A 26,252-nucleotide genomic window follows, 5' to 3' on the forward strand; every position below is an offset into this window, starting at 1 on the left:
TGAGTCAAAATGACAAAGACACAAACAGGCAAATTGTGCACATTAATTATACGATAAACGTCCCCAATATTGATTAATTGATTCATTTGCTGGGATGTTTATCAATTTGCTTTTTTTTAGGACAAAATAGTTTGAAAGTTGTAACGATTTCAATATTTCCCGAGCATGTTAACTGTACGAAAACACTAAGAGGCAGAAAACGCTTTGCTTTTTTTATATATAAATATTGCTTAAATGATTTCACACAGTTTAGCTAAGTGAGCAATGTTTATTTTGTTTGTATAAATTGAGTGTAAATATCGTATTTAAAGTATTTATGAATTATTATTGTAAATTCTAAACACATTTCCACCATCATTTAAAACAATAAAATATCTCTTATTGTTCAGTCCACTAGTACTAGTCTAGTACGTTATTCGCGGTATGTCTGAGAGACTTGTATTATGTAAACGTCTCATAGACGTCAGGCGTGACGCGTGATCAGCTGGGACAGTGAAGAAAAGCTTTGGCAAGTCAACTTACAAATGTTATTAAATATGAGAGGCGCTGCGTATGATTTTTATCCAACAGTAAAGCTGTGATGTGACCGAAGTGACTGTAACTGCCCAGAACTGAAGCTCGGCGGCAAAAACGCGGCGGCAAAATCAATTTACAGATGACCCCTCATCAGCATGCAGAACAATGGTGAGTTTCTGTTACATCTGGGATTTGATGTTCAGGTCATGTCCAGCTAATTATTCCTGTGTGTAATATTGTAAAGTAAAATGTATTTTAATATGCGCATAGAACGTTAATCTTGCGTTATTAATTATTTAATTATGTTGTACACACAGTAAATGCATTAATACAACATTAATCGAATTAAAATTAAACAGATTGGATTTAATGTCAAACTCAAGTGCATATTAGACTCGAATAGTGCACCATTTTTGTTTGTTGATTTTTCTGTGTTTCTTAACCTTGTTAACCCGTGCAATCACTGTCAAGGACTAAGAAAGGGCACTTGCTTTCAGTTGCTGTGATAAATATATAATTTTTAATTAAACTTTGGTCTAATTTTAACATGCATGGTATTGGATATATATGCTTTCTGAATTTTAAACCGGTATATGCATTATACATACAAATTTTTAGACTGACATATTTTAGACTAACATACGCATAAACTACATATATATTACTTACAGAACAACATGAAAGGGACAGTAGTTCCCAGTGTAATCTACAGCGGTAGTAAAGCTGATGTGTCTAGGCAGATGTGACATCCTTTCAGCCGAAGATGATGATGATTTTGACTGCTCTGGTTTTTGGGCACAGCGGCAGTTCTTGTGCATGATTTTCAGATTGGATAGTAAACATAGACCTGTGTTAATAAAGATTAAAAGAATATTTATTTGTCTTTAACCCCTTAAACACCCCCACTTTTTAAACATAGAGATGAAAATGACATGTTCAACTTAAATGAATGCTGATCTTCAATGCTTTTGTGCAAAGATTTAAGCTTGGTCTCTTTTTAAAGAAGGCCGATGTCAGATTGGTTTTAGTTAAATTAAAAGTTATGTGCCTTTATGTTTATGAAATTTATAGCCATAAATGTTATTATAATGCATAAATAGGTATTTAACAAAACATATTTTAGCCTAAAATTCACTGAAAATAAGAGCTAAATATCTAAACAAAATATATTCCAAATTTGAAATTGATATCACAAAAAATGTGTTTTCAGTAAGATTTTGTTTGGCCACAGTACCAAACATGACCACCAGATGACCTCCAGTTTCTGTTGATGATCACGCAAGAGCACCCAATATGTTTTGATGGATATAAACTGTATTTTGTTTGAACTTTTGACAATATTTGTGATGTAGACATACAATTCTAAAGCAGTATGGGCAGTTTGGTGGTATTTGATTTGAATTTAGCCTCTAAAAGATATCTTAAATCATTTAAACATTGGATTGCTGTAGCAAAGTAATCCTGTACGATTTTATGAGTATCCTTGTTGCAAATTAATAAATAGCTGTTGCTCAGTAGTATCTATCATAAATCAGTCACCAGTTTTTACATATGGAAACTAGATATTTTAAGCTTTCAAATGATATATAGTTTGTCGTGATTGCTTTATGTTTAGACTACAATATAATGGTTTCATAATGTATTCGTGGTCCGACAGGCTGTAAATGTGTTTTAATCTATTACTCTTCCTACGTAACAAAAAATATGTAAAGTATGTATTCAGAATTCTTAGACCTTTCCAATAATATATAGTTTGTCATGATTAGATTAGGGTTCAAGTGCAAAAAAAAAAAAAGAAAAGTGTCCCGGTGGAAAAAGAAATATTTTTCTTTAGTTTAATTCCAAAATAATGCAAAAATAATACATCCTTGCAAGTTGTTATTTTTTATTTCACGCCACTGATATAACCATTGGTTTGACATAAAAAGATTAACAGCTATAAAATACATTAGAAGTTCAAGTTCTGTATTTTTATATTAAAAACTGTAAGTAAAGAGTTAATCCTTGGAAAATACAAGAGATTACAAACATTCTTATTAGCTCATTAATGCGATGAAATTAATATTTTTAAGTGCTATTTTTATCATTAACAAGATAATCATGTACCTATAAATAATAATAATAATAATATGTGAGACTCACACACACACACACACACACATATATATATATATATATATATATATATATATATATACACACATACATACATACATACAGTGAGAAAGTAGAAAGTATTCAGACCACCTTAAAAATTTTTAACAAGACAATGACCCTAAGCACACAGCTAAAACAATGAAGGAATGGCTTCACAAGAAGTTCTTGAATGGCCCAGCCAGAGCCCTGACTTATACCCAATTGAGCATCTCTGGAGAGACTTAAAAATGGCTGTCCAACACTGATTACCATCCAACCTGACAGAACTGGAGAGGATCTGCAAGGAGGAATGGCAGAGGATCCCCAATTTGTCTGTTTGTGTCTTTGTCATTTTGATGCTTCTTCTAAGATAAATAAGTAAAGAACAATAACTGAACAAACTAATCAAACCAATTTAAGGGACTTTTATCACACAAATGTGTGCGTTTTCCTTCTTTGTGTATTTTTAAAATGAGCTAATTCTGAAAAATGTCATTTTATAAAAACATAAACTTTTTTTACCAATTACAAACGCAGAAATAATTTAAAAACAAACAAATCAATTTATCAGTCCGTCTCAAGGTCATTTATCACAAAAATAATATGTAATATTATTTGAGAAAATATTTGTTTATTTTATATTTAAAAATATATGTATATGGTACAACTTATACATACATTTAAATATCTTTGTATCAAAAGGCTGCTTCTACTAAATACTGAGCAAATACTTAGGACCGTGTAATATTTCCTTTTCTTTTAATAAGTCTGCAAAAATGTCAACAATTCTGTGGTTTTTTTTGTCAATGAGGGGTGCTGTGTGTACATTAATGAGGAAAACAAATGAACTTAAATGATTTTAGCAAAAGGCTGCAAGATAACAAAGAGTGAAAAATGTAAGGGGGTCTGAATAAGTTCCGTACCAACTGTGTATGTTAAGTATGCCATGGAAATCTGATATGTGCTTGATAGTGTTTGGTTTGTTCCGTAGGACTCTAATGGAGCTGCATGAGCTGAGATTGAGCCTGTGCCTTTTATGGAATGAAATCCGAGCAAAGCCAGGTAAGTGAAATGTTTTTTGCTTTTCAGGCAATTTTTTGTGTGATGAAAAATGCTGTGGACAGGCAGAAAAGCACAGCTGGACTGTCCTTTTTATGTTTTGCAGATCCACTAATTGTCATCCTCTGTCTCCAGAATCGGATAAATGATCTCCAGTAAAGCTTCAGCTCAGCTAAAAGCCCCTCATGTCGTTTCTGGTGAGAGTCAAATCTTTTTATACTGTGCAGTTCTGTACGTCACGCTTTCTGTGTTTATTTCCACAGTTCTTGAGCATCTGAACTGAGTTTGCATGAGGGATTTGATTCTAGAGTGGGTTTAGCATTGGCTGGTGCTTTATGGGCTGATGTTCACTGAGCAATATCCATGGCCTGATTCTTCTCTAATCCCCTAGATAGCAGCACATTTAATAATAAACGCACTCATTAATATCTATCTCACCCCTGTGTTAATGTCTTGCTCATAAGGAAATGTTCCGGGTTCGGGGAAGGTTCTGTAAGCATGACTTGGTTTATAAAAACAGAAAGTTTATTTGCAGGAATCCACACAAGGATCCCGTTTCACTTAGTTATACTTAAATAAATAAATAAATACTGTCAAATTTATTAATAGATGGTACATTTGCAGCAGCATACATTTTTCTTTAATAAAACAAGATTTTGTCATCAAAAACTGGGAATTTAGAGGAAGTGTTCTTATTTCATAATAATCAAATATGATTTAATTACGTAAAAATCTGTTTATTTAATTGATTTTAAGTGTTTTGTTTTGGTCTAAAAAACTGTTTTGCAAGTATATTTTGGGTCATTACAGTCCATTTCATACTTGATTTGAAACTATAGATATATAAATTAAAAGGAGACAAAAAGACAAAGATACAAGACTCTGAACTTTGTGGTTTTAGTGGAAGAAAGTCCATCCTATTAAACATCGTGAATAATACAGTTGGTAATAGTTTAGTGTAGGTCACAATTCACCATATTAACAAACCAGTAACCAACAGTAGTAGTTCAATAAACTACTAATAACTAGGGCCAGACAGAATCTCCGGACATTTTTTGCTATTTCTGCTGAGAATTTTGTTAAAAAAATCTTCGGGTTTATGCGGAAGGATTTTTGGAGTATCATAATTAAAAACTTAATATATGAAATAAAAAAACTATATCTAATAATAATTCCACGTGGGCCTACTAATTAGCTGCTTATTAATAGTTAGTAAGGTAGAAGTTGGGTTTAGGTTTTGGGTAGGATTAGGGATGCAGAATGAGATCATGCTGATTATCAACAGTTAATATCACTGTAATAGTCAGGTAAGCCAGTAGTTAATAACATGAATTATGACCTAAACTAAAGTGTTACCATACAATTAAATTAAAAGTAAAGTACATTTTCAGTTTTGGGTGAACTGTCCAGTTTTAAAAATGACAGGGAAATATAAAATATGTATTTAAAGTTGTTTTTAAAGTGTATATAGTGGAAAAAATGATGATTTTATGTCATATAAGAGCAGGGATATGTGTATGGAAGCATGTGTTCATAAAAGAATAAAAATGTTTATTTTATTGCAAAATATGCACATTTACTCTCTATGTAATGTTTGTTTCTACATTGCAATTAAATTATTTTTATAGCATAATTAATAATATAATATTGTTCAACAAAATAATAATATAATGTAATTCAACAAAATCAGACACAATTTATTAAAAAGCCACAACAAGTCTGTCTTTAAAGGGTTATCAATTGAAATTATTACAAATCAAACAGCCCTATCGAAAAAATGAATCTAGTTTTTAACCCTGTAAAGGATATAATTCATTAACTAGTGGTGTAACGGATCACAAATCTCACGGTCCGGATCACATTATGTTTTTTTTAGTCACAGATCGGGCCATTTTTCAGATTAGCCAAAAAGAGGAGGAGACCAATGTAATTCGCCTTCCATTTATTACAAAAACAGCACTGCGAGACACTTTTGGTTTTAACAAGCAGAACTTAGAAGCTGTAATTTGATTAAAAATGAATAAAATACAATAGTAAATAGCTGAATAAAAATACATAGTAAAATATTCAGATCTGTGAAAAATTCACTGTCACTACTACTGTTGCTGATAACGCTAAATGTAGAACTCTAACGTTATCATTTGTATGACCCATATTAATTTAGTCTCATTTGTAATAAACGATTCAGTTATTCACTTCATGTTTCATTGCTAGATGGATCATTTTTGAAGAATTATTCAGTGGCATATTTTTGATGACTGGTTGTCGCCACCTATTGGTTAAATAATGTAATTGCTGCCTACAACTTTAATTTTTGAGCCTCAAGTTAAATGCATATGACGATGATTTTAATCTTTACTATAAACATCAGTGATTTTATCTAAACTATAAACGTTTATCCCAGTACTTATGTGCTAATTGACTGTTTGTAACTTAATAACTAACTCAAAAGACTAAAGACTGAATATTTTAGGATTATTAAACATATGCAAATCACCACTATTTATAATTTATGTTGCGTGGGTGTTGAGATCCCGATCTTTTAAGAATTAATCGTGCAGCTTACACTGAAAGCACTGACGCAGGCTAAACAAGTAATGAGAGAAAACACCTTTAATAACCTAAGAAACCCTCCATATCCCGAATAACCGCCCACAACTTCTTCCATCATCATTATATTTTGCAGGAAAACCTAAATGCTTTCATACATGTGATTTGAATGGTGCGAGCGGTGATCTCTCTGCGATTATTACAAATTTAGGATTAATCTACAAGTAAAAAATATATTAATCCACAGGGTTGTTATCCGTATGAATCACTGATCAACTGTGATCCGTTGCACCCCTATCATTTACACTTCTTTTAGGGTGTACTTGTTACAGTGTTACTAACTAGTTCGGGACATTAATTAATTACATGTACTCACTTATTGGTTATGATTAGAATGTGGTTTAGGGTTGATTAATTAATTGAAATTACTATAGTAAGTAAACAGAAAGTGTAAGAAAAACACCTTAAAATAAAGTGTTACCAAGAAATCAATATAACATTTCCTCTAATGTACTTACAAACTAATCTTTTATATAATAAACAATGTTTCTGCTCTGAACACGGAACATTCCATTAATCATCTCTTCCCTTTGCCGTCTTCCTCTGCCGTTTTCATTGTAACCCTCACTCATTGCATGTGCACTCGTATTTGTGGATGCTCATTTGCATATTCATCAGTGGGGCGGGGGTAGTGTTTCATGTCTCCTCCCCTTTTCCTCCCAGGACTGCACCTGTATCTCCTCCCACTCACAAGTCCAGTCCATCAGCATAGAGGAGCAGTATGAAGACATCAGCCATCAGTGCTCGGTCAGTAATCGTAGAGGATCATCAATTGTCCTGCTGTAGAGAAGACATTCAGAGGCATTCGCTCGCACTGAGTCAGTGACCGCAGAACTCCAGGGAGCTTAAAAGTCAGATTTGCAAAAAACGATTAGTGGACTTTACTTAAAAATGTGGTTAAAGCCAGTGCCTTAAAATGATTAAGTAAATTAATTATGTGCATAATACAAAATAAGTTGAGTCAACTTAACATTTTCTAGTTACAACAGGTTTTCTTGCTGTTTTTCATCACTGCATATTAAACACAAGCTGATGGAGTTTTTTGTGTTCTGAGACGCTGAGCGGATCCATTGTGTTCTGAATCACAAAGCAGTTTTTCTTTTCCATCAGTTTGAATGAAAAGCTCACTTGTGCTGGTTTCGTCCCGTGTGTTTGGCTCAAGGATAAATCAGTTGTTTGTCCGCTGAAATTTGGTCGATATCCCAATTTTTGGTCTTTTACTGCATCGACTTTGCTCTACAGAGGCTTTTCAGTGATTCAGTGTAGAAAATAAACACTTGTGAAGGAAGTTCAAGCTAAAATGTTTTAATGTTGACATGTTTATAATGATTTAAAAATGATTTATAACTTTAAAAATGATTTATAAGGCTTAATTGGAGATTTCATTCATGAATTTTCCCTCGGCTTAGTCCCTTATTTTTGCCTCAGCGGAATGAACCGCCAACTATTCCAGCATTTGTTTTATGCAACGGATGTCCTTTCAGCTGCAACCCAGTACTAAGAAACACCCATACATTCTCAAATTCACACGCACACACACACATTCATACACTTCGGCCAATTTTGTTTACCCAATTCATCTATAGCGCATGTCTCCGGTTTCCCCCACAGTTCAAACACATGCCGTACAAGTGAATTTAATAAGCTAAATTGGCTGTAGTGTATGCAGGGCTGGAGGAAGCTGAACTGCCGCTCTAGGCAAAGGACGATCACGCTGCCCTCAACCCGAAAGTGAAAACAGAAGTGACCCGTTAGCAAAGTGAGGACCGTGGGGGTGGGGGGCATGGATGCCTCATGGGATGCCTCTATGCACGCGCCGGCCCTGAGTGTATGAGTGTGCATGCAGTGGTAGTGTATGGGTGTTTTCCTGTGATGGGTTGCAACTGTGAAGGGCATCCGCTGCGTAAAACATATGCTGGATAAGTTGACGCGTCATTCCGCTGTGGTGACCCCTGATTAATAAAGGGACTAAGCTGAAAAGAAAATGAATGAATGAATAATTAATAATATCACCTTCTGGATCACAATATTGCAAAGTTATTCAAAGGGATTGTTACCCAAAAGTTTTATATGTGAAGTTTTCACTTTAATAAAAGGTGCAGTAGGTGATCTGCCACAATGCTAACCGGTTAGCATAACTCTCTGAAACACAATCCCTCCCCTGCCGTCCAAAGCCACGCCTCCTGAAACACGAGCGCGCGCACCTTAAAGATGACAGCAGAACCCTCTCTCATGTGTTGAGCTAAAACGACTAGTCGTTGGCCTGCGGCGTGCAGGATTTATACTCATTACTAAGCCATACTTACATGCTATGGGGTATATGCCGAAGCATGCTAATAGGACTTTGTATGCCAATGCAAAATCGGCGCGATTAAAGGTCTGTTTTCTTTAAAAATCAGAGATCTCCACTGGCTAAATGATATTCAATATAAAGTGGGTCTCAGATTGTACAAGAAGCACTGCACTAAATTACATTTCCCCCTAGCCTGCCGATTCTGACGGGCGCGTGCAAGCAAATGGCTTTTTGTCTTGTTTTATGCTTGAGCAACTAAATGAATGCCAAAGTCTGTTTAACTGATTGTATTTGAATTACATTACACCATTGATGCTGTAAAAGGAATCGTATAAAATGGGAAAAAACTCACAATGACAGGTCACCGGAAGTTTATCAGTATGGGAAACACACTAGCTCGGCATATACCCTATTTCAGACCGAATATTCAGAGTAGCATGGTAAACAATATAGGGAGCCCGTCACAGGCTGTCATTGTTCAAAAATGAACCAATATGAATATAAAACCAACTTCAGCGCAGTAAAGCTGGCTAGGCGGAACAGCGCCTAGCAGTAGCTCAAATCTGCAGTTTGAGCTACTTATCAGAACTATGGGAATTGTCGGCCCGACACTATTTTAATTGGATGAACATTTTTTTGTTTTATGTCTTACCCAACATATAAAAATACATATAATTACATTTAGATCATTTGCTTTAATCATCACTATTGGAATGTGAAGAGACTTTCAACCAACACAACAAAACCTGTTTCTGAAGACAATCAGCTCCTGCACCTTTAAGATTAATTTTTAGTAATTTTTTTAGTAATGTTATTTGCTTTTGTCTTGTGAATTAGTCATGTCATTTTTTAAATATTAACCCCAAATCTTTATCTTTATTTATTCATTCATTCATTTATTTATTCATTTATTTCCGATACATTTTTAATAATTCATATAATGTGCATTTGTCATTTGAATTAGCTTTTGGCTTATAAAAAGTACCGTTACTTTATTTAATTTGTTTTCATTTTTATTTCATGCATTTTTTTGTAATTTAGATTTTGTGCTTTTGTCATTTGAATTAGTATAATAATTAATTAATTAGAAGCATAATTAATTAGACTTTTATTAGAAATATTCATTTTAATTGCTCAGTTTTTAAATAATGCATGTGTTAAATATATATATATATATATATATATATATATATATATATATATATATATATACATACATACATACATACATACATACATACAGTTGAAGTCAGAATAATTAGCCCTCCTGAATTATTAACCCCCCTATTCATTTTTTTCCTCAATTTCCCCCCTGTAGATTTATTCAACACATTTCTAAACATAATAGTTTTAATAACTCATTTCTAATAACTGAGTTATTTTATGTTTGCTATGATGACAGGAAGAGCTAGATATTTTTCAAGACACTTCTATACAGCTTAAAGTGACATTTAAAGGCTTAACTAGGTTAATTAGGTTAACTAGGCAGGTTAGGGTAATTAGGGGCTAATAATTTTGACCTAAAATGGTGTTTAAAAAATGAAAAACTGCTTTTATTCTAGCTGAAATCCAGAAGAAAAAATATTATCAGACATACTGTGAAAATTTCCTTTTCAATTGGGAAATATTTAAAAAAGAAAACAAATTCAAAAGGGGGGATAATAATTCTGACTTCAACTGTATGTGTATATATATATATATATGTATGTATGTATGTATATGTATGTATGTATGTATGTATGTATGTATGTATGTATACACTTAAGACATTTTTCTCATGTTTTTCTTTGTTTCTTAATTTTTCTTTGTTTAATAGTGCCCAATTATCATTATGTGTTTTACGTTTTGACTTTAATTTAAGATTAGTGTTCAAGATTTATCAATTTAACCTTTTTGGGTTTGTGTGTGTGTGTGTGTGTGTGTGTGTGTGTGTGTGTGTGTGTGTGTGTGTGTGTGTGTTGATTATGTGTTTGTGGTTTGTGTGTGGGTGTGCACTTATGTGTTTGTTACATGTGTGTGTGCTTGTAATGTGTGTTTGTTACATGTGTGTGTGTGTGTGTGTGTGTGTGTGTGTGTGTGTGTGTGTGTTCATTTGTGGATGTGTTTGAGTGTTTGTAATATGTGTGTTCATATTTGTGTGTGGCAGAGCACAGATGTCTCTCCGTGTTCGGTGTTGACAGATGCCGATGACATCACAGATCTGTCCACTGACTCCACCCACTATCAGCTCCTGTCACCACTGGGTACGAAACGTCACCTACAATACTTCATGCATTTTCTCAAGTATCATGTTCAAATCTGGCAACAGCATAGTTATGAATGAGAAATGATGAGTGTGTGCGCGTGTGTGTTTCTGTGTGTGTGTGTGTGTGTGTGTGTGTGTGTGTGTGTGTGTGTGTGTGTGTGTGTGTGTGTGTGTGTGTGTGTGTGTGTGTGTGTGTGTGTGCGTGTGTGTGTTTGTGTGCAGGCCGGGGCTTTAATAACCTCAGTCATGTAAGTCTGGCGCGTCACACACCGTCTGGCCGTCTGGTGGCAGTAAAAAACACAAACCTGGATGAGTGTACAGAAGACGAGCTCCTGCAGCTGATGGTGTGTGTTTGAATATATCATTTCATTTCTGTTTTAAAATGAAGCTTTATCAGATTAGCCCTATATAAAATATATAAAAACAAAACAAAAATCTAACTTCTTGAAAAGTCTGTCTGAAAGTTGAGGCAAGATTAGATTCTGGGGTTTATAGTTGATATGTTGGATTAATCGAATGATAGCTGCAAAGATGAACTTTAAATGACTTTATTATATGAAGCATTTTTTTCATTTGTTGATAATATAGTACATTTAGAATTGAGGCAAAATCACTCATTTTTATACTTTTGCATATTTAGTAATATTATTTATTATATGTAACATGTATTTTACCCATATTTGTACTTTTTTACAAGAAAGTGTTTGAAACATTAATGTAAACCCTGTACTTGATATATATATATATATATATATATATATATATATATATATATATATATATATATATATATATATATATATATATATATATATATATATAGTTGCAATCAGAATTATTAGCCCCCCTTTGAATTTCTTTTCTTTTTTTAATATTTCCCAAATGATGTTGAACAGAGCAAGGATATTTTCACAGTATGTCTGATAATATTTTTCTTCTGGAGAAAGTCTTATTTGTTTTATTTCGGCTAGAATAAAAGCAGTTTTTAATTTTTAAAAAGCCATTTTAAGGTCAAGATTTTTTGCCCTCTTTAAGCTATTTTTTTTCGATAGTCTACAGAAAAAAACATGGTTATACAATAACTTGCCTAATTACCCTAACCTGCCTAATTAACCTAATTAACCTAGTTAAACCTTTAAATGTCACTAAGCTGTATAGAAGTGTCTTGAAAAATATTTAGTCAAATATTATTTACTGTCATCATGGCAAAGATAAAATAAATCAGTTATTAGAAATGAGTTAATAAAACTATTATGTGTAGAAATGTGCTGATAAAATCTTCTCTCCGTTAAACAAAAATTAAGGAAAAAAATAAACAGGCGGGCTAATAATTCAGGGGGGCTAATAATTCTGATTGCAACTGTATGTGTGTATATATATATATATATATATATATATGTGTGTGTGTGTGTATATATATGTGTGTGTATATATATATATATATATATATATATATATATATATATATATATATATATATATATATATATATATATATGTACACATACAGTTTGCAATCAGAATTATTAGCCCCCATATACTGTATATATTATATATTATATATATCAGACATCAGTTTGGTTTGATTATTATTTTGAGCTGTTTTAGATACACTAACAGTTCATGTTCAGATTATGATATATATATATATATATATATATATATATATATATATATATATATATATATATATATATATATATATAATGACTATTAGGGCGACATGGTGGCTCAGTGGTTAGCACTGTTGCCTCACAGCGAGAATGTCACTGGTTCGAGTGCCACCTGGGCCAGTTGGCATTTCTGTGTGGAGTTTGCATGTTCTCCCCGTGTTTGCAAGGGTTTCCTCTGGGTGCTCCGGTTTCCCCCACAGTCCAAACACTTGCGTTATAGGTGTATTGAATAAACTAAATTGACCGTAGTGTGTAAGTGTGTGTATGGGTGTTTCCAAGTACTGGGTTACACCTGGAAGGGCATCTGCTGTGTAAAACATATGCTGGATAAGTTGGCGGTTCATTCAGCTGTGGCGACCCCTGATGAATAAAGTCAAAGGAAAATAATTGAATGAAGGATTTTTATAATTTAAGGCAAAATGACCACCATGAGGACTAACAGCATTCAGTAAATAATGAGGGTGGTAATTTTTGGTTAACAGATCTTTCTTAGTTAACCAAATTGTGCTGGTGCATTGATAGTTTGTTTGTGTTCCCAGAATGAGGTTCTTCTCTCCAGACGGTTCCGGCATCCGAATCTGCTGACGTCCAGACTGGTGTTCAGCTCCTGCTGTCAGCTGTGGGTTCTGGCTCCTCTCATGAGCTACGGTGAGGAATTAACGTCAATATCTGTCTATAAGACCGTCTCCATGTTCCTGTCCTCGAATTACATTTAATTATATTTAATTTTCATGCATTTGTAAGTATGTCTCATTTCTCACAATTATTTCTCATCAGTATGAGTTTAGTTCTCACTGTTTTTTTTCAGAATAAATTGAAGGTTATATATGTGTTTTTTATATTGAATTTATCTTGTACTGCGAGAGATTAACTTGGATTTGCAAGGAGAATAGTGCACCTCATAAACACTCTCAACCTTTAAAAAATAGCAGATTGACCACTCCTTTAAAGGCCACCTATGATGCAAAATCAACTTTTGCAAGCTGTTTGTGCAGAACTGTGTGTCCACTGTCATATTGGAGTGATATAAACACAACAAGTCTCTTTTTAAAAATTTCCTGACTTTAAAATAGGATCCAAATCCCGGTGATTTTGAGACCCACTACAACATGACATAGAAGGGTTTCGCCCACCCACCTACTTGATTGACAGGAGTGCATTAACATGTCTCTGTAGTAACGTGTACTGTATGTACATATTCACAGAACATGATTTAAAACATTTTTAAAACAGTGCATGTTTGTAATGTAGTCTTTAAAACCACTGTAATTCATAACCTCTGGATTCACCACAGCCAGATAGTGTCAGTAAACGTGTGCGTGTGTGTGTGTGTGTACTGCAAACTGTCATGCATTTGTGTGTGACTCATCGCTTCAGAAAGGCTTGAATAAACTCCATCACAAATACATCAAATAATCTTTCTTGGTTAACAATGAAATCATAAGTCCAAGACACTCGAAAAGTAAGTGAAACAAATGAAAAAGCCTTTATTAACATGGCTATTCTATAAAACAGCACCTATGCATTTCGGCAACACTTGTCTTCATGAGGGTAACAAAGTTCAGGAGAGTCTGGAGTTCATTTGAACGCTATGGTCACATGACTCAGTGAAATATCTAAACAATACAGAAAATTATGTATCGAACACAAAGTCAACTTAACAGTCATTAGTAATTCAAGAATGGAAGAGAGAGGAGAAAACAAGGTTAGCAATAATCAGGATAAGTATTACACAACTTACTTCCCAAAGGATACAACATTAAATGTATATAGAAAAGGAAACCACAGAAAATATGCTTATATAAGTAAATACATGCACATACATACACATAAACATGCATGTGTAAGGTCCAGACAGGTAGTCCAATGACGGTGTCTACTGGTGGACGAAGGTTCACTGCATGTTCGGTCTTTCCAGTGCAACATGTTGATTTACTTTAAATTTAACTCATATCTGACTCCAATTTTAGTATGAGGTGGTTTAGAATATTATTATATTTATCCTCGTTTTATCTGACTCCATTTATAAAACATTGATGAGATTATTTTGTTTCTATTAATATTATTTTAAGTTATGATTGAATATTCTCTTCGATTCGTTATTTTAAATTATTCTCGTTCATTTGGATTCCTATAACATCCTGAGTCTTGTACCGGCCGAGTATACAATCTCTTAAGCACAAGCATGTCAGTCTTGGTCATTAAACAGAGGCGATTAACCACAATTCTAAAGGCAGAACCCTACTTACTCAGTTTAGAATATTTGTTGTGTGGTCCCTATAGATCTGCTATTTACTAAATCAAAGCAAAACTATTTCATCATATCACATTAATCACCATATGATTTAAACAGTATTATGAGTTTAGAGATGAAGGCCTACCCACATTTAGATTGGTCTCAACAATACTTTGTTATTCTAAATAGAAAACCCATTATTGGCCTTTTACAGTCTAAGTATACTTAAATGAATGCCAATGTGTTAGTCGGAGCTCTAAGAACATCGTATAGCGTGCCACGCTGCTCCATCTATCTTGTTTTAGTCCGTTACTAACCTGTACAGTGGCTTATGGTGATATGGATTTAACGTAATCTACTATAGATAATAACACGAACTCTGTTTAAATAATACAAAACATAACAATTTATTAGTCAGGTAAATGTGTATTATGCCAATTCATTCAGTCAATTCATAAACGATCAATACAAGACATCAAATTAACAAAGATAAGATTAAAAGATGTATACCTGACTTCAAAATGTACATAACATGGAACATGAAGTTCCACGCTAAGGGCTGATCTGGGTAACAGAATCGTGCCGAACATATAGAAACTTTACCTTAAGTAGTCAATCCAAGAGTTTCCTTGAGGAAAGGAGTGTGTAGAATAACAAAAGGCATTTGCATTTATTGGAAGAGTTTCTGTCTATAGGAAAGGCACACCCTTCACAGTGGTTCAACAGAAACCTGAAGTTATGTATCTACTGTTTTGATTATGTCTATTTCTGAGGGAATGAGGCCATTGTACCTGTCGCACTGAGACATTTCAAATGATATCAAACATGATAGATAAAGAGACTTGGATTAATATAGAACATTCAAATTTTGAAATGACCATTCTGTGTGAGTAGAGTGAAAAGTGGCTGGGTGACCAAGGGTTGTTTCGGGAGATGTTTAAATGTAACTGGAGGAAAGGAGGGGAGCTAGTTTTCCAGCATTCCCACCTGGTGGGTTGTAGAGGCGATTGTCTCTGTGTTTTCAGCTCATATTTGAATTGTCAAAGACATCAAAGTATTTGTGGTATCTCAAGTCTTACACATGTACATACAAATACATAAATATATACATACATGTAATTTAGAGATGTCCAGATCCGATCACGCAGTTTCAGAGTCGAACGGAATCGGAGGTTAACTGTGAGATATGTAAAGTTGGCATTGCCTGCTAGGTATTTTAGGTTGAGGTGCTATTTGTTTTTATATTAGATTTTTTTATATATTTACTGTTGCACTAAAGTCCAAACGTGAAGAATTGATGTTATTTATTACTTGATGGTTCAAGCTACCTCACAGAAGTGCTCTGTTTGTTAACAAAGTTGTTGAATGTTAAAATAAGGTGAATTAAATAAAAAATAAGGCACATCCTGAATCTGTTTCTTCGCTCTTCTTTATTCTTTTTTTTAATTTATTATAGAAGATTCGGATTGGGTTTCGGTATCAGTAGATACTCAAAATCAAATAACTCAAGGGAAAATAAAACCTGATCGGGACATCCCTTGTGTAATTAGAAATCTGTAGAAAAAAGTATATAAGTTTTAGTTGATTTTGAACCATACTTGATTCACGTCTGTCCCCGTCACTGACTGCTGTTTATCTGACATAATGCATGAGAAACAGACATGCACATGGGAACAGTGGGTGGGGAGAACCAGCTCATTTGCATTTAAAGACACAGGCTACAAAAACAGCTACACCTTGATTTGAGCTCAAAATGTGCATATTCTGCATTGTATAATAAATGATCTGATGGGTATTTTGAGCTGAAACTTTACAGACACATTCTGGAGACAGCGAAGACTTTTCTTACATCAGGGTAAAATAGGAGGTGTGCTCTCTTATGTTTCTCAATCAGGTTCTGCAGACTCTCTGCTCAGGTCATATTTTCCAGACGGGATGAGCGAGTCTCTGATGGCGTATCTGCTGTATGGTGTTCTGCGAGCGCTCGAGTACCTGCATCACATGGGTTATGTGCACAGGTGAGGACACGATGGCTGGTTTACAGAGCTGTTAATCTGAATTCAGCCTCAGACCGTCTCCTGTGTGTCCCGCAGGGGTGTGAAGGCCAGTCATGTGCTGCTGTCGGCTGAAGGAAGAGTGTGTCTATCGGGTCTTCAGAGTGTCTACAGTTTGATGAAGGACGGGAAGAGGATGAGAGCTGTGTTCGACATGCCTCAACACAGTCCATCTCTCCTGCCCTGGCTGAGCCCTGAGCTCCTGAGACAGGTCACTCTTTAAAGTTGTTTTAATTAAGTGGTCGGAAATGAACATTACTAATCAAAATGTGAGTTTTTATATATTTACAGTAGGAAATTTACTAAATATCTTCATGGAACCAGGGTCGGAGCTAAGGGGCTATGGCCACTATTGACATAATCATAGCCACCATGCTCGTAATTGCATTTTTTAAAGAGAAATCTAACTTCTAAACTTTTGGATTGTATCTACACTACCTGACAGTAGTCTTGTCGTCGATCCCAGTTGTAAGAGCAACAAATAATAACTTCTTCTAGTTCTAAATCAAATGAATAAGTGGAAGAAGGTAGATTTTTCTGATGAATCATCTGTTGAACCTATTGGAAGAAGACCTACTAGAACCCGCATGAACCCAAGATTCTCACAGAAATCAGTCAAGTTTGGTGAAGAAAAAATCATGGTTTGGGGTTACATTTCTTATAGGGGCGTGCGAGAGATCTGCAGAGTGGATGGTAACATCAACAGCCTGAGGTATCAAGACATTGTGCTGCCCATTACATTACAAACCACAGGAGAGGGCAAATTCTTCAGCAGGATAGCGCTCCTTCTCATACTTCAGCCTCCACATCAAAGATCCTGAAAGTAAAGAAGGTCAAGGTGCCCCAGGATTGGCCAGCTCAGTCACCAGACATGAACATTATTGAGCATGTCTGGGGTAAGATGAAGGAGGAGGCATTGAAGATGAATCCACAGTATCTTGTTGAACTCTGGGAGTCCTGCAAGAATGCTTTCTTTGCCATTCCAGATGAGTTTATTAATGAGTGATTTGAGTCATTGCAGAGATGTATGGATGAAGTCCTCCAAGCTCATGGGAGTCATGCACAATATTCATTCTTCTTCCACTGCACCATCACTTTATATTCTATACTAGACAATATTTCTGTTAAGTGACAAGACTTTTGTCTAAGCAAAGTCAGAACTTACTGTTCTAATTAAATAATTCAAAATCAAGGCATGATCATATTTTATTTTGGTAAAATAAGCGTAATCTAGAGGCCTTTGCCTTTCATATAAGCCACTTCTGATACCAAATGATCAATTAGAAGTTATTTCTTTGTTGTTCCTAAAACTTGGATAGGCGACAAGACTTTTGTCAGGTAGTGTATACGATAATGTTTTAAACTGTTTTGAAATAATAACAATATTATCATATACGATACGATATGATACACATCCTAGCATTGATATTTTATACGTTCATGATACAGTAGAGATAATGATGTGTTTTTTGTGTCTGCAGGATCTTCATGGTTACGGGGTGAAGTCCGACATCTACAGTCTGGGGATCGTGGCGTGTGAGCTGGTCAGTGGCAGAGTGCCATTTCAGGACATGCCGCCCACTCTGGTACTGCCGTCTAGACATATGCCGATATTCAATAATTCAGTATATGGTGATAATGAACATGTACAATATTGATATCATGGGCACTTTAAAATAAGTGATTTAGATTATATTTGCTGTGGTGTTCATAACAGAATTCTTGGAGACTTAATTGATTTGCGTAATAGTAAACATTTTCACTTTAATCTAACCTATGCTACTTGCTGAAATACTGATTGATAATTCTGTCTCTAGACTATTTGTATGTCTTTCTTTACATTAACACTGTGCAATAAAATCTCAATTTTTTTACATTAATTTAATTGAACACACAATGAAAACTACAAAAGCTTTGATTAATTATAGGTGAGGATCATTTCTTAGTTAATGCTTAAAAACACGTTAAAATCATAGTAATAATTTGATTAAAAAGTTGTAAACTACTGTTATATACTGTTATTCTTTTTTTTTTCTCTAGCATTAACATATAATACAATGACGAATTGATCTGGCTTTTTCGCACTGTTGGATTTAAATGATTAACTAACCAATACTAATAACACTTTATTGGGAAGTGTACCCTATTGAGCTGTATCATCCTTTTGCAATTTGATGGTTTGAAATAGAACTGCACATTATGCCAAAAAAATTATTTTTATCGCAATAATAATATATGCAAAATCCGTATCGCAGAGAGGTGTGACAAATTACGTTTATTGTATGTCACTAACATAACAGCCAATAAGAATTGCAGTATCTGCTGAGGTTTTCACTCATTTATAGTGTGTTGAAGTCTTAGGGCTCTATTTTGACGATCCATGCTCAAAGCGCAGGGCGCAAACGCATTAAGGGCGTGTCAGAATCCACTTTTGCTATTTTAAGGATGGAAAAATCCGCTTTGCGCCGTGGCACATGGTCTTACAGGGTTGGGCTTATACTTTTAATGAGTTATAGTTGTGATTTGAGAATAAACCAATCAGAGTCTCATCTCCCATTCCCTTTAAGAGTCAGTTGCGTCGCGCCATGGCGCATTTGCTATTTACATGGCGGACTTTGTAAGTGTAAAAACTGTGCGCTTTTCTAGAGAAAACAGTTAAACAGAGCATCTACAGCGCGAGAATGAGAGATGAGCTTCCTCATTATTAACTTTCACTTTCGCTCTCGTGGATAGGTAAACGTGTTGTACGCACAGACATCCATTAGCCTACATAATTAACTTTGTTTATTAAGCGCACATATTTGTTTCAAAACTATTTCTAAATTCAATTCTAATCTCCAGCAAATTAATAAATGAACAATAATAACAATGTGTGGTCAAAAAATTATATCCAAACACACATGCTGTGCCCCATATGATCCAAAACCTGACAGGTGGACAAATCTAAGCTTGTTTTTAATAAAACAAATATAAATATGCATATAATAAATAATACTACTGATAATGATAACATCATACAAAAGCAAATTGTTATGAATAAACTGAAAAAGCCTCCTGAGATGAAGAAGGCATGAAGGTATGGTTTTTATATTTATGTAGGCTAGAAAATAAATTTTTTTGTAATATTTTAATCCTTTATATTTATATCTTATATATATCTTTATTATATCTTAGATATATATTCTTAATATTTTAATTCTTTTTCATTTGTAAAGATATTTGCGTATTGCTGTACACCCGGTGTGTATTAAGCAATGTGTAAGCGAGGCGCACAACTAACGTGCTCTGCACTGGACTTTAGACCTGATATGATCTGGTCTATTGAACAGACTATTTAAGTTCCTCAAAATAGCAACGTGCCAGCAATGCGCCTTAACACGCCTACTTTATTAGATCAGAATGCCTATGGGTGCACATATGAGCGCAAATGCATTTGCTATTTAAACAGCGCGGCGCAAAACGTCAAAACGACTCTTGCGCCAAGCTGAAACTAGCAAACAACAATTGCGTCACGCCTTGTGCCGCATTGGGCCGGGTGTATGATAGGGCCTTTAATGTTTATTATAAATGCATATACGTTAACATGTTTTCTTTAGCCTGACTTATATTATATTGGATCATAAATATAACAGATTTATTTGCCTATGATAATTACATGATAAAAAAAATCACAATGTTATATCGCATGAAATATTGTTATTGCAATACTAAACAACAATGTCGCGTAACACATGTTTTCCCAGTATCGTGCAGCCCTAGTTTGAAACATTTGTTTACTCCGAACATGTATTTACAATAAAGCAGTGCACTAAGTAAGTTTTGATCATTATACCTGTTAAAGTAACCTTTTAGAAGCTCATGTCAATAACGTGATAACACCATATCCATGATAAAAGCTTCAGCAATTAATCACAACAAGAATATTCTATACCGTCATAAGCCTACTGCCATCATTTACATCTGCATCTGTGACTATATGACTGTGGTCACCTAAAAATGTGTAGATTAGTACTTAGTAAATTATACTTAGCATTTATATACTGCTACTCTCTGATGATTTAAAGTGCTTCTTTTATCCTGTCTCGTCTGCTAAATTAATAAATGTAATTGTAAAATGTAAACTCCGCTGCTGTTCCTTCTCCAGATGTTGCTCCAGAAGCTGCGGGGATCTCACTGTTGTCTTCTGGATGTGCCTCCATACCCGCTGGGAGGAATGGGGGAGCTGAAGGTGTCTCGCTCGGGGGTGGATTCGGGAATCGGAGAGAGTGTGGCGACTGGAAGTTTGACCCGCACTGCCACTGCGGAGCGACCGCAGAGTCCCGCTCCTAAAAACCACTCGGCCACACTGCACAACCTGGTACAACTGTGTCTGCAGCAGCAGCCTGAGCTCAGGTACACATATCAGATAGTGTTGTCACGATACTCAATTTCGATACCAATCGATACTGACATTTTAAAACGTCCATTTTCCGCTAACATTTGAGCACTGTTGAGCACGTTCTTAAACGCCGCTGATTTGCAATTGTGTTCAAATGCTCAACAGAAATGACTGTGATTGGCTGTGAAGGTCATTAGTTCACTGCACTTCACCGCTGTTTAATGAGTGCAAACACAGATACTGGGACAATGGATTGTTTTAAAGCCGTGAAGATCAGCTGGTCTGTCTATGAGCTGACATACAAGCGATACGCTGTTCAATCGAATTATTATTGTATCGCTAATTATTTATATAATTATCGCTAATTATTTTGTCTTCAAATGTACAGTCCCTGCCAAAAGTCTTGTCGCTTATCTATTTTGTAGAAACACCTGCTATTAACCTGACTTTTAATTAATCCATTGGTGTTAGGAAGAGCTCATATGAAAAGCTAAAACCCTCCCAAATGGTGTTTAATGCACTGAAATAAATTAGTTTTACTGAAACAATTTTGGTACTGAAACAATTTTCGCCGATACGGAAATTGAACAAATTTACTGCAAATACAAAAATATGTCAGCAAATTAAGTAGTGGTGCTGTGAGATCCACATTCAATATCTTGTATGACTTCCATGAGCTTGAAGAACTGCATCCATGCGGTTTGGCAAGGATTCATACTATTTATTGATGAAGTCATCTGGAATAGCAAAGTAAGCAGTCTTGCATGTCTCCCAGAGTTTATCAATATTCTTTGGTTTCGTTTTCCATGCTTCCTCTTTCATCCTACCCCACATATGCTCAATGATGTTCATGTCTGGTGACTGAACTGGCCAATCCTGGAGCATCTTGATCTTCTTCACCTTGAGGAACTTTGATGTGGAGATCGAAGTATGCCATGAAGCACCATCCTGCTGCAGAATTTGGCCTCTTTTAAGGTTGGGAATATAAGAGGTACCTAAGATTTCTTTGTATTTTAGACTATTGATGTTGCCTTCCACCCTGCAGATCTCTCTCACACCCCCATACTGGATGTAACCCCAGACCATGATTTTTCCACCACCAAACTTCACTGTTTTCTGGGTGAATCTCGGATCCATGTGGGCTCCAGTAGGTCTCCTGCAATATTTACGGCGACTGTGGTGTAATTCAACAGAATATTCATCTGAAGAATCCACCTTCTGCCACTTTTCCAGTGTCTATCTATTTAGCATGCTGTGGGCCTTGGCAAATGCCACACGTTTTTCAATTGTCTTTTGTTTAGTGCTGGCTTCTGGGCACTGATTCAGCCATGGAGGCCATTTCGAGACAGAATCTGACAAACTGTTCTGGTTGACACAGGGACTTCAGGTGACCGGGTCTCGTGGAGCTCTGCGGCAATGAAAAATGGGCTGGCCTGAGATTTTCCAGCCAACAAACGGTCCTCTCGAGCAGTTGTCTTGCGAGGTCTGACATCTCCAACATCTCCGGTGTCTTCAAATCTTTTTTTTATCCTCTGTACCTGACGCCTAGACACTTCGAAGGTGTCTGCCACATCAGCAGTGGATCTGATCTTCAGCCTCTTGATAATCAACACTTTAGTCTCAGGGTGAATCTTAGGCATGTTTGCAGAGGTCTAGTTGCAGTTGATGTGAAGGTCTAGTGTACTGGGGTTCTTTTTATACACACCCGAGACCTAATTGATCCATTATTAGTCACAGGTGAAGCTCATATGACAAGGCGACAACACTTGCCTCTTTGCAAAAATTGACTCAATGGGCTTTACAAAGCTGGAAATATTAGAATACTTATTGACAGTTTCGTTTTGCACTGAAACATTTTCACAAAAGCTCTTGGGATTAAAATGTGCCATTTCTAGTAAAAAGATCTTGATTAGAAATATATTTCAGTGACACTTCAAGTCAATTTGTACACAAGCGACAAGACTTTTGTCAGGAACTGTATATAATAAACAAAAGAAAAAAAGAAAATATTAATAACCTGCTATTATCAGGACGGCAAAATGTTTAGTCATGAATATTTAATTAACCCTATGTAACGTGTGTGTGTGTTTGTTTTTTTGTGTGCATGTCTTTCAGGCCGTCTGCGACAGCTCTCCTCAACCATCCCTTCTTCAGACAGGTAAATTCACCATTTTAGAAAATCTTAATCACACTACATTACAAAAACATAAAAAGTACTCTTGATTTTACCCACAATCCATTGTGTGCTGGATGTGAATTCAATTAGAACCACAAACATGGGTAAAAAGGGTTAACAAACTACAAACATGGTGAACACGCATGACCGACAGTTAAGTTGGTAAAGATGTTTGAATGATTTTTTATTTAATTTTTTAGCATTATATTTAATCTGCAACAACAATGTGAACTTTTATAAAGATATGTCTGGCCATTAACTTGTGAAAGCATAGTTCTGCAAAAGCCTGAGAAGATTTGCTGCTGCTGCTTTAATATGGTAGGCAATTAAATATGAAAGAAATCTGAATGATATGAAAAGATGATTGAAAGGGAACATATCTTAGCAACAGAATGATGAAGTAGTATGTCCCAAAGCTTGGAAACTCTTCTGTTACACACTCAAAAGTATCCCTGTCTACCTACAGAATAATTCATGTACCGATCTGTGTCTTCCAGGTGAAGAAGCACACGAGGGACTCTTTCCTCAGTCTGATGTATCCCGCTGTGCCAGTGTCCTGCCCTCCAGACACGCCTCCCTCCCAAACCCCAACCCAGACCTGTAACACGCCGTCTCCCACTGATCCTGAGCCAGAGGACGGCCTGTGGGACTTTTAAAGTTCACTGTCTTCCTCACACAAACCTCTACATAAGCAACTAGCAATTAATCCTAACCACTGCTGCATTCTGCTGTTCACTTGATGAGTGTTTGTAGTGCTACGTTAGCCCCACCCATAGTGAAATCTCATTGGTTTAAATCCTCTCGGTATGGACGAATATATTGATGATGACATCATCATGCACATGTGGGCGTGTCTATGATTAGTATTTGTAAAAAAAAAAAACGTTAAGTATTTGTGGTACTGCGTTAGCCCCGCCCATAGTGAAATCTCATTGGTTTAAATCCTCTCGGTATGGACGAATATATTGATGATGACATCATCCTGCACTTATGGGTGTGTCTATGATTAGTATTTGTTAAAAAAATGTTTTGTAGTTTATTAATCGTAGTACTACATTAGTCCCGCCCACAGTGAAATTTCATTGGCTTAAATCCTTTTGGAATGATCCAATATATTGATTATGACATCATCCTGTCCTTATGGGCGTGACTATAAGTATATTAGTATTTGTAGTACTATATTAGCCCCGCCCACAGTGAAATCTCATTGGTTTAAATCCTCTCTGTATAGACGAATACATTGATGATGACGTCATCCTGCGCTTGTGGGCAAATCTAATTAGTATTTGTAAAAAAAAGAAAATTTAGCATTTGTAGTACTATGTTAGCTCCGCCCACAGTGAAATCTCATTGGTTTAAATCCTGTCTGTATAGACCAATACACTGATGATTACGTCATCCTGTGCTTGTGGGCATGTCTATGATTAGTATTTGTAAAATATATAGATAAATAAAAGTTTAGTATTTCTATAACATATTAGCCCCGCCCACGGTGAAATCTCATTAGTTTAAATCCTCTCAGTATGGACCAATATGGTGATAATGAAGTCATCTTACACTTATGGGCGTGTCTTTGTTTCTAGCCTATCAAATGCTCTCTAGAAGGAGCATAAACCAGCGAACATTTCATGACTAGCATTAGCATCTGTGCAGTCATTGTTAATGGCTGTCGAATACAATGTGAGTGCAGGTCGTCGGGGGAGACGGGATGGGGGGCAAGCGTGCTTCGGTCCAGTTCAAGGCAACTGTACATAGTGTGAGTACGCCCTAAAAGCTGTTAGCTAGGGCTGCATGATTGGTCAAAATACAGATGAACAGGATATAGTCATAGTGTGATTATCAAATAACAAAGTGCAATTGAATTCATTAATTATATGTAAAGCTCACAGTTTATGATCCAGTGTTTTCTGTGTCTCCGACTGGCTCAGTTCCCCAAAAAAATAAAATAAAACTTGGGAGTCTGATGTTTGAAAATCAAGACATAAAAAACCCATAAATATTAGCGTTGTAATTTTACAGATCTGTAAAATACTATTAAATACTATTACTTCTTAGAAACTCAGTGTTATAATTTTACTGTGAAGTATTGCAATGCTAACATTTCCTATTTTGCTTAATCTTGAAGCAATCATAAAATATTATTATTTTAATAATTAATCAATATTTATAATCTTATTAAATGACATTTCAACACAAATCTTTATTTTTTATATTTTAATTTACTAGCAATAATTAATGCATTATGATTTTTTCTTAAATACAGGAATTCTGTCAAATATAATTATTGTTACTATTATTTTTTCTTATATAGTAAATATTTTATTTATATTTCATTTTTTACAGTAATATATTTCAATGCTTGAATTTTTTAGTTAGCTTATTTTTATAATAATCATAAAACATAGAAATAGACATTTTACAGTGGCACTACGGTACTAATTTTTATTTTATATTTTTATTTTGAATCATTTTGTATCCATTATTATTATTATTATTATTATTATTATTATTATTATTATTATTATTATTATTATTATTATTTTACTGAATAAATATTTCTTAACATTTCCCCCAAATCATGCATCCCTGCTATTAGCTTATTTTTTATTAGATTTTTAAAATATTGAATTAAATTTTACTTTTTCTTTAATAAGAGCAAGCCCCTTTCATCATGTCCCAACACAAATTGATTCAATTAAAGGTGCAGTAGGTGATCTGGCAAAATGTTAACCGGTTTTCATAATATCTTTAAAACACAGTCCCTCCCCTGGCGTCCAAAGCCACGCCTCCTGATATCATAAACGTGCACATTAAAGATGACAGAGACCCACTAGATCAGTGTTTCCCAACCCTGTTCCTGAAGGCACACCAACAGT

The 26,252-nt window shown here is 35.0% G+C and overlaps 1 protein-coding gene across 2 annotated transcripts; it reads left to right on the forward strand.

The window, feature by feature from the left end:
- Positions 1 to 472: 472 nt before the first annotated feature.
- stradb (STE20 related adaptor beta) lies at positions 473 to 25,371 on the forward strand. 2 transcript variants are annotated; one of them, XM_056459400.1, is made up of 13 exons: positions 473 to 684; positions 3,644 to 3,714; positions 3,818 to 3,908; positions 6,985 to 7,068; positions 10,761 to 10,857; positions 11,082 to 11,203; positions 13,072 to 13,180; positions 16,663 to 16,786; positions 16,862 to 17,033; positions 18,304 to 18,408; positions 20,967 to 21,214; positions 23,316 to 23,358; positions 23,874 to 25,371. In XM_056459400.1, exons 3-13 carry the CDS (start codon positions 3,897 to 3,899, stop codon positions 24,030 to 24,032), a joined length of 1,275 nt encoding a protein of 424 aa, XP_056315375.1. In that variant the 5' UTR covers positions 473 to 684; positions 3,644 to 3,714; positions 3,818 to 3,896; the 3' UTR covers positions 24,033 to 25,371. The 2 variants fall into 2 exon arrangements, with proteins under 2 accessions (XP_056315375.1, XP_056315376.1); XM_056459401.1 differs by having other exon boundaries at positions 3,847 to 3,908.
- Positions 25,372 to 26,252: the final 881 nt, after the last annotated feature.

This window comes from Danio aesculapii, chromosome 6, assembly GCF_903798145.1.
Source record: "Danio aesculapii chromosome 6, fDanAes4.1, whole genome shotgun sequence".
Lineage (NCBI taxonomy): Eukaryota > Metazoa > Chordata > Actinopteri > Cypriniformes > Danionidae > Danio > Danio aesculapii.